This window comes from Procambarus clarkii, chromosome 2, assembly GCF_040958095.1.
Source record: "Procambarus clarkii isolate CNS0578487 chromosome 2, FALCON_Pclarkii_2.0, whole genome shotgun sequence".
NCBI classification, from domain to species: domain Eukaryota; kingdom Metazoa; phylum Arthropoda; class Malacostraca; order Decapoda; family Cambaridae; genus Procambarus; species Procambarus clarkii.
This window is the reverse complement of record NC_091151.1, coordinates 35945982-35955731: the sequence shown is the minus strand read 5'-3', so window position 1 is coordinate 35955731 and position 9750 is coordinate 35945982. Positions and strand designations below refer to the sequence as shown.

General features: G+C 49.7%; 2 protein-coding genes across 2 annotated transcripts; one reads left to right on the top strand and one right to left on the bottom strand.

Moving 5' to 3' along the window:
* Positions 1–4821: 4821 nt before the first annotated feature.
* LOC138366219 (uncharacterized) lies at positions 4822–5364 on the bottom strand. The gene has a single exon (XM_069327096.1). It carries the CDS (start codon positions 5362–5364, stop codon positions 4822–4824), a length of 543 nt encoding a protein of 180 aa, XP_069183197.1.
* Positions 5365–7817: 2453 nt separating this feature from the next.
* Positions 7818–8351, top strand: LOC123762389 (uncharacterized). Its single transcript, XM_045748901.2, has one exon. It carries the CDS (start codon positions 7818–7820, stop codon positions 8349–8351), a length of 534 nt encoding a protein of 177 aa, XP_045604857.2.
* The last annotated feature ends 1399 nt before the right edge of the window (positions 8352–9750 follow it).

Here is a 9750-nt window from a genome sequence, read left to right as displayed (position 1 = left end):
CAGTTTTTGTTGAACGAGGATGTCTCAGAAGGCTTCTTTGAATAACAAAGGTGACTCTGAGAAAAACTTTGATGACTCTGAGAAAGACTTTGTTGTCTTAAAGAATAACTTTAGATGTCTCTGAGAATAACTTTTATGAACGAAGATGTCTGAGATTAACTTTGACGTCTCTTGGATTAACTTTGTGGACATGAGAATATCTTTGGATAACTCTGAGATTAACTTTGATGTCTTTGAAACAACTTTGATGAACGAGAGTGAGTTAGAGATTACCTTTGTTAACTCTGAGATCAACTTTGATGAACAAAAGTGAGTTAGAGATTACATTTGATGAGCAAGATTAACTTTAGATGTCTCTGAGAATAACTTTTATAACATAGAAATTAACTTTAGATGTCTCTGAAAATATCTTTGATGACTTCGAGAATGATTTTGATAGCTCTGAGAATGACTTTTGCTGTCTTGGAATAACTTTTGATTGTTCTGAGAATAACTTTTGTTGTCTTGGAATAACTTTTGTTGTCTTGGAATAACTTTTGATTGTTCTGAGAATAACTTTGAGGGCTTAGAGAATGTTTTTGATGAATGGAAGAGTCCCATTGAAGTCTTAAGGATGTCTTTGATGTCTCAAAGGATGTCTTTGAGTGTAACTTTGGTGTCTTTGACTATATTTCTTACTTAACGACATATAATTTTAGTTAGGAACAATGACGAATATGACTATTTTAGCGAAGTGAAAGGCTACTTTAGTTAAGAACAGTGTTGGAAAGAGGCTACACATGACTATTTCAGATGAGAGAAGTGATATTTCAGTTAAGAAATGACAAGGAAACATGATGAAGTAACTATTTTTTAGTTGACTGATGAATACTTTTAGTTATGGAAAAAGAGAAAACATGACGAGGGAGACTATTTTTTGTGCTCCCCAAAGTATAATGTCAGTTAAGAACAGCGATGAAAGATATCTTTGGTTATTTTTCTTACTTGACAAAACATAATTTTAGTTAAGCAAAAAGACAAAACATGATGAACATGGCTTTTTCTGTTGATTGATGGATAATTTTAGTTATGAAATGACAATGAAACATGAAGAACACGGTTATTTCTGATGACTGGGGAATAAGTTTAGTTAAGAACAGTGCTGGAAAGATTCCTTTGACAATTTTTCTTACTTAGCGACATATAATTTTAGTTACGAAAGTGTTGAAAAAGTTTCCTTTGACAATTTTTAGCTAAGAGAAAGGTTGTTTTAGTTAAGAACAGTGTTGAACGAGGCTATTTCTGACTATTTTTAGTTGACTGGATAATAAGTTTAGTTGAGAAATGACGAAAGTGACTATGTTTTTAGTTGATTGGTGAAAGATTTTTTTAGTTAAGGAACGTTAGATAACATGTAAGGGGAAAAACCCAGAGAACATATGGGGAACATGGCAAAGAACACATGTAAGAAAAGTTGATGAATACAGTGAACATGCTGGGAATATGAACTTACAGAGAACATGAAAACATGATAAGGAGAATAGGGAATACAACGAATGAACAATGGACTTGTGAAGAACATGGAGAATATGACAAAGAATGTAGAAAACATGTAAGTGAAGGTGAAAAACGAAGTGATCTTGTGAGGAACATGAACTTGTAGAGGAACATGAATATTGACAAAGAACATAAAAATATGGAAGTTAGCATGAATATTGAGTATAAAAGTTGTAAAGAGAACATGTGATGAACATGAAAACATAGAAAATATGACTAGAATTTGTAGAGAACATAATGAGACTAAGAGAAAGATTACAGAAAAAATGAAGATACTTGTGAAAATATGAACTGAATGGGACTGTGAACATTTGAAGAACATGGAGTGAACACGGATGAGAATACGAAGAACACAGCAGAATATAGAGAAAATATGCAAATACAGGGGGACAAGAGCTGGAGCTCTGTAACTGACTTGATCTTATTTACTATGTCTGAAATATGACTGTTTAAAATTTCAGGGGGATTGGACTGCTAGTAGCGAAAATGTGGACTCTGTCAAATTTTCTCAGATTACAGGACACTGATGAAATTTGCTCTCAAAGTAGACTCTGGCGAATTTCTGTTGATAATTGGACTCTGATGAAATATGAGCTTAAAACTGTCTCTGACTAATTTTGCTCTCAAAGTAGACTCTGTTCATTTTTAGGTATAAATTGGACTCTGATGAAATATGAGCTAAATACTGTCTCTGACTAATTTGATCTCAAAGTAGACTCTGGCGAATTTCTGTTGATAATTGGACTCTGATGAAATATGAGCTAAATACTGTCTCTGACTAATTTTGCTCACAAAGTAGACTCTGGCTAATTTTGCTCTCAAAGTGGACTCTGTTCATTTTTAGGTATAAACTGGACTCTGATGAAATATGAGCTTAAAAATGGGCTCTGTTCAATTTGGTCTTTACAGATGAAATAGCCGTAAATGGATATAAAACTAAATGTTATGGATAAGTTGTCTGTTTTCCTTAACAAAACATCTAAGACAATATTCTCTGAAAATGGTCCTTTTACAAATTCGGTCATAAACATATAAATAAACTTCTATGATTATTTGAAACTCTGAAAATAGTTGTAAGGAAATAGGAGGAGGAGAGAGAGAGAGAGAGGGACGGTCCAGATATTATTATGGAGAAGATAAGATACGATTACAGAGGTGACCTGAAGGCCGTGTCTGGCTGACGTCTAAAGTAAACACTGGTGATGCGACAGATTGCGAGGTAAGGGGGGAGGGAGGGGGTGTGGTTCAATTACAGGTACACATAAACACACATAGCTTTACGTGTCTGTCGGTCTTGACAATAGTACACATGGATATGCACACAAAACAGTCCGTACTCGTATGACATTATTTTTAATTATAAGAACTTTAACAACTTCTAAAAATCTGTGACTGACAAAATTTACCTGAAAACCCTGGCTCATAAACATGAATTTGAATTTCTCCCATAAGGCCTTAACAAACTTCTAAGTCTCGGAAATTATTTTTATGATAAGACTCTAACAAACTTCTAAGTCTCGGAAATTATTTTTCTCATAAGAAATCCTTACTTTAAAAATCTGTGACTGACAAAAAAAAAAAAAAAATTGCCTGTGGCGCTTACATTCCACAGGGGTCCTCTCCCGAAAAAAAAAAAAAGGGCCTGTGGCGCTTACACCCTACTACTCCCAATACTGTCACTATGGCGGTGTGTCCACTCACAGGATGAGTGGCGCTGCCCAATACTGTCACTATGGCGGTGTGTCCACTCACAGGATGAGTGACGCTGCCCAATACTGTCACTATGGCGGTGTGTCCACTCACAGGATGAGTGGTGCTGCCCAATACTGTCACTATGGCGGTGTGTCCACTCACAGTATGAGTGGCGCTGCCCAATACTGTCACTACGGCGGTGTGTCCACTCACAGGATGAGTGGCGCTGCCCAATACTGTCACCATGGCGGCGTGTCCACTCACAAGATGAGTGGCGCTGCCCAATACTGTCACTATGGCGGTGTGTCCACTCACAGGATGAGTGGCGCTGCCCAATACTGTCACCATGGCGGCGTGTCCACTCACAAGATGAGTGGCGCTGCCCAATACTGTCACTATGGCGGTGTGTCCACTCACAGGATGAGTGGCGCTGCCCAATACTGTCACTATGGCGGTGTGTCCACTCACAGGATGAGTGACGCTGCCCAATACTGTCACTATGGCGGTGTGTCCACTCACAGGATGAGTGACGCTGCCCAATACTGTCACTATGGCGGTGTGTCCACTCACAGGATGAGTGACGCTGCCCAATACTGTCACTATGGCGGTGTGTCAGCTCACAGGATGAGTGACGCTGCCCAATACTGTCACTATGGCGGTGTGTCCACTCACAGGATGAGTGACGCTGCCCAATACTGTCACTATGGCGGTGTGTCAGCTCACAGGATGAGTGACGCTGCCCAATACTGTCACTATGGCGGTGTGTCCACTCACAGGATGAGTGGCGCTGCCCAATACTGTCACTATGGCGGTGTGTCCACTCACAGGATGAGTGGCGCTGCCCAATACTGTCACTATGGCGGTGTGTCCACTCACAGGATGAGTGGCGCTGCCCAATACTGTCACTATGGCGGTGTGTCCACTCACAGGATGAGTGGCGCTGCCCAATACTGTCACTATGGCGGTGTGTCCACTCACAGGATGAGTGGCGCTGCCCAATACTGTCACTATGGCGGTGTGTCCACTCACAGGATGAGTGACGCTGCCCAATACTGTCACTATGGAGGTGTGTCCACTCACAGGATGAGTGGAGCTGCCCAATACTGTCACTATGGCGGTGTGTCCACTCACAGGATGAGTGACGCTGCCCAATACTGTCACTATGGAGGTGTGTCCACTCACAGGATGAGTGGAGCTGCCCAATACTGTCACTATGGCGGTGTGTCCACTCACAGGATGAGTGACGCTGCCCAATACTGTCACTATGGAGGTGTGTCCACTCACAGGATGAGTGGAGCTGCCCAATACTGTCACTATGGCGGTGTGTCCACTCACAGGATGAGTGATGCTGCCCAAAAAACTCGCCCCTCGGGGCAAAATAAAAAAATTAAAAGGTCTTTTATATGTGACTAATAAAACCTAACTATCGAAAGCCTAATACAAGCTATCCGAGGCCTAATATAATACATACATGTGCTATACTAGGCCTAGGAATATTTGAGTTTGATTTTCCCAGACTATATAATATTGCATGTACCAAATTCTGCTTTCTAATTGGCCATTATATGTACGATGGTTCACATAGTGTAAGTACTATGTATAGAGGAGGACGGGTTGAAGTACCTCCATGTTTCCTCCAGGTACATGATACATGACAGCTGGTACATGATACATGACAGCTGGTACATGATACATGGCAGCTGGAGCACGATTCATCACAGCTGGTACATGATACATGGCAGCTGGTGCACGATTCATGACAGCTGGTACATGATTCATGGCAGCTGGTACATGATACATGACAGCTGGTACATGATACATGACAGCTGGTACATGATTCATGACAGCTGGTGCACGATACATGACAGCTGGTACACGATACATGACAGCTGGTACATGATACATGACAGGTGGTACATGATACATGACAGGTGGTACATGATACATGACAGCTGGTACATGATACATGACAGCTGGTACACGATACATGACAGCTGGTACACGATACATGACAGCTGGTACACGATACATGGCAGCTGGTGCACGATACATGGCAGCTGGTGCACGATACATGACAGCTGGTACATGATACATGACAGCTGGTACATGATACATGACAGCTGGTGCACGATACATGACAGCTGGTACATGATACCAGCTGTCAAGTGTCCCCACCACGCCCTGCCCTCATCAGGGTTTGGTGGGGCCCCTGGTGTGCCCTCAGGGTGTGGTGGGGCCCCTGGTGTGTCCTCAGGGTGTGGTGGGGTCCCTGGTGTGCTCTCAGGGTGTGGTGGGGTCCCTGGTGTGCCCTCAGGGTGTGGTGGGGTCCCTGGTGTGCCCTCAGGGTGTGGTGGGGCCCCTGGTGTGCCCTCAGGGTGTGGTGGTGTCCCTGGTGTGCAATCAGGGTGTGGTGGGGCCCCTGGTGTGCCCTCAGGGTGTGGTGGGGCCCCTGGTGTGCCCTCAGGGTGTGGTGGGGTCCCTGGTGTGCCCTCAGGGTGTGGTGGTGTCCCTGGTGTGCCCTCAGGGTGTGGTGGGGCCCCTGGTGTGCCCTCAGGGTGTGGTGGGGCCCCTGGTGTGCCCTCAGGGTGTGGTAGGGCCCCTGGTGTGCCCTCAGGGTGTGGTGGGGTCCCTGGTGTGCCCTCAGGGTGTGGTGGGGCCCCTGGTGTGCCCTCAGGGTGTGGTGGGGCCCCTGGTGTGGCCTCAGGGTGTGGTGGGGCCCCTGGTGTGCCCTCAGGGTGTGGTGGGGCCCCTGATGTGCCCTCAGGGTGTGGTGGGGCCCCTGGTGTGCCCTCAGGGTGTGGTGGGGCCCCTGGTGTGCCCTCAGGGTGTGGTAGGGCCCCTGGTGTGCCCTCAGGGTGTGGTGGGGCCCCTGGTGTGCCCTCAGGGTGTGGTGGTGTCCCTGGTGTGCCCTCAGGGTGTGGTGGGGCCCCTGGTGTGCCCTCAGGGTGTGGTGGGGCCCCTGGTGTGCCCTCAGGGTGTGGTAGGGCCCCTGGTGTGCCCTCAGGGTGTGGTGGGGCCCCTGGTGTGCCCTCAGGGTGTGGTGGTGTCCCTGGTGTGCCCTCAGGGTGTGGTGGGGCCCCTGGTGTGCCCTCAGGGTGTGATGGGGCCCCTGGTGTGCCCTCAGGGTGTGGTGGGGCCCCTGGTGTGCCCTCAGGGTGTGGTGGGGCCCCTGATGTGCCCTCAGGGTGTGGTGGGGCCCCTGGTGTGCCCTCAGGGTGTGGTGGGGCCCCTGGTGTGCCCTCAGGGTGTGGTAGGGCCCCTGGTGTGCCCTCAGGGTGTGGTGGGGCCCCTGGTGTGCCCTCAGGGTGTGGTGGTGTCCCTGGTGTGCCCTCAGGGTGTGATGGGGCCCCTGGTGTGCCCTCAGGGTGTGGTGGGGCCCCTGGTGTGCCCTCAGGGTGTGGTGGGGCCCCTGGTGTGCCCTCAGGGTGTGGTTGGGCCCCTGGTGTGCCCTCAGGGTGTGGTGGGGCTCCTGGTGTGTCCTCAGGGTGTGATACCTGGTTGATGGGGTTCTGGGAGTTCTTCTTCTCCCCAAACTCAGCCCGAGGCCAGACTTGACTTGTGAGAGTTTGGTCCACCAGACTGTTGCTTGGAGCGGCCCGCAGGCCCACATACCCACCACAGCCCGGTTGGTCCGGCACTCCTTGGAGGAATATATCTAGTTTCCTCTTGAAAATGTCCACGGTGTTCCGGCAATATTTCTTATGCTTGCTGGGAGGGCGTTGAACAACCGCGGACCTCTGATGTTTATACAGTGTTCTCTGATTGTGCCTATGGCACCTCTGCTCTTCACTGGTTCTATTCTACATTTTCTTCCATATCGTTCACTCCAGTACGTTGTTATTTTACTGTGTAGATTTGGTACTTGGCCCTCCAGCATCTTCCAGGTGTATATTATTTGATATCTCTCTTCTTCTTCTTTCTAGTGAGTACATTTGGAAGGCTTTGAGACGATCCCAATAATTTAGGTGCTTTATTGCGTCTATGCGTGCCGTATATGTTCTCTGTATTCCCTCTATTTCAGCAATCTCTCCCCTGGTGGGGCCCCTGGTGTGCCCTCAGGGTGTAGTGGGGCCCCTGGTGTGCCCTCAGGGTGTGGTGGGGCTCCTGGAGTGCCCTCAGGGTGTGGCGGGGCTCCTGGTGTGCCCTCAGGTCAGGGTAAATGGCTGACTCCTCCTCTGCCTAAAGTCTCTGGAAGATGTTTTTACATGTTTGCGCAATTGATGACCAGTTTAGGAGGGTTTGTGTCGCCAATTTGACTATCCAGAATTTTCTGTGTAGGGATAGAGGTAGTGGGAGCCTCCTGAAGCCAGTGAGATCATCCTGGAGCCAGTGGGAGCCTCCTGGAGCCAGTGGGAGACTCCTGGAGTCAGTGGGAGACTCCTGGAGCCAGTAGAAGCCTCCTGGAGCCAGTGGGAGCCTCCTGGAGCCAGTGGGAGACTCTTGGAGCCAGTGGAAGCCTCCTGGACCCAGTGGAACCCTCCTGGAGGCAATGGGAGACTCCTGGAGCCAGTAGAAGCCTCCTGGAGCCAGTGGGAGCCTCCTGGAGCCAGTGGAAGCCTCCTGGAGCCAGTGGAAGCCTCCTGGAGCCAATGGGAGTTTCCTGGAGCCAGTGGGAGACTCCTGGAGCAAGTAGAAGCCTCCTGGAGCCAGTGGGAGCCTCCTGGAGCCAGTGGGAGACTCTTGGAGCCAGTAGAAGCCTCCTGGAGCCAGTGGGAGCCTCCTGGAGCCAATGGGAGACTCCTGGAGCCAGTAGAAGCCTCCTGGAGCCAGTGGGAGCCTCCTGGAGCCAGTGGGAGACTCTTGGAGCCAGTGGAAGCCTCCTGGAGCCAATGGGAGTTTCCTGGAGCCAGTGGGAGACTCCTGGAGCCAGTGGGATCCTCCTGGAGCCAGTGAGAGCCTCCTGGAGCCAGGGAAAGCCTCCTGGAGCCAGTGGAAGCCTCCTGGAGCCAGTGGAAGCCTCTTGGAGCCAGTGGAAGCCTCCTGGAGCCAGTGGAAGCCTACTGGAGCCTCTTGAAGCCAGTGGGGGACTCCTAGAGCCAGTGGAAGCCTCCTGGAGCCAGTGGAAGCCTCCTGGAGCCAGTGGAAGCCTACTGGAGCCAGTAGAAGCCTCCTGGAGCCAGTAGAAGCCTCCTGGAGCCAGTAGAAGCCTCCTGGAGCCAGTGGAAGCCTCTTGGAGCCAGTGGAAGCCTCCTGGAGCCTCTTGGAGCCAGTGGAAGCCTCCTGGAGCCTCTTGGAGCCAGTGGGGGACTCCTAGAGCTAGTGGAAGCCTCCTGGAGCCAGTGGGAGACTGTCCAGTTCACAACCGTCGTCCAAGTGAACGCCGAGGTCACGTCCTGCACAACTATCCGCCGGTCGGGGAACAGCGGGCGTTCTCAGGTGCAACATTATGCAAATGTAACGGCCGTAAATCTTACGTCATTTTCACATTTTGCAACGTTTATGAAGTTCACAAGACATAAGCCGGTGCCGAGAGCCTGTTGCAGGGTGTTGCTGTATGTTGCAGGTGGACCTGGTGTGTTGCAGGTGGTTGCTGTGTGTTGCAGGTGGACCTGGTGTGTTGCAGGTGGTTGCTGTGTGTTGCAGGTGGACCTTGTGTGTTGCAGGTGGTTGCTGTGTGTTGCAGGTGGACCTGGTGTGTTGCAGGTGGTTGCTGTGTGTTGCAGGTGGACCTGGTGTGTTGCAGGTGGTTGCTGTGTGTTGCAGGTGGACCTGGTGTGTTGCAGGGTGTTGCTGTGTGTTGCAGGTGGACCTGGTGTGTTGCAGGTGGTTGCTGTTTGTTGCAGGTGGACCTGGTGTGTTGCAGGTGGTTGTTGTGTGTTGCAGGTGGACCTGGTGTGTTGCAGGTGGTTGCTGTGTGTTGCAGGGAGTTGCTGTGTGTTGCAGGTGGTTGCTGTGTGTTGCAGGGAGTTGCTGTGTGTTGCAGGTGGTTGCTGTGTGTTGCAGGTGGACCTGGTGTGTTGCAGGTGGTTGCTGTGTGTTGCAGGTGGACCTTGTGTGTTGCAGGTGGTTGCTATGTGTTGCCGGTGGACCAGGTGTGTTGCAGGTGGACCTTGTGTGTTGCAGGTGGACCTGGTGTGTTGCAGGGAGTTGCTGTGTGTTGCAGGTGGACCTGGTGTGTTGTAGGTGGACCTAGTGTGTTGCAGGTGGTTACTGTGTGTTGCAGGTGGACCTGGTGTGTTGCAGGGAGTTTCTGTGTGTTGCCGGTGGACCTTATGTGTTGCTGGTGGACCTGGTGTGTTGCAGGTGGTTACTGTGTGAGGTGTTGCAGGTGGATACTGTGTGTTGCAGGTGAACCTGGTGTGTTGCAGGTGGTTACTGTGTGAGGTGTTGCAGGTGGATACTGTGTGTTGCTGGTGGACCTGGTGTGTTGCAGGTGGTTACTGTGTGAGGTGTTGCAGGTGGATACTGTGTGTTGCAGGTGGACCTGGTGTGTTGCAGGTGGTTACTGTGTGAGGTGTTGCAGGTGGATACTGTGTGTTGCAGGGAGTTGCTGTGTGTTGCAGGTGGACCCTGTGTGTTGCA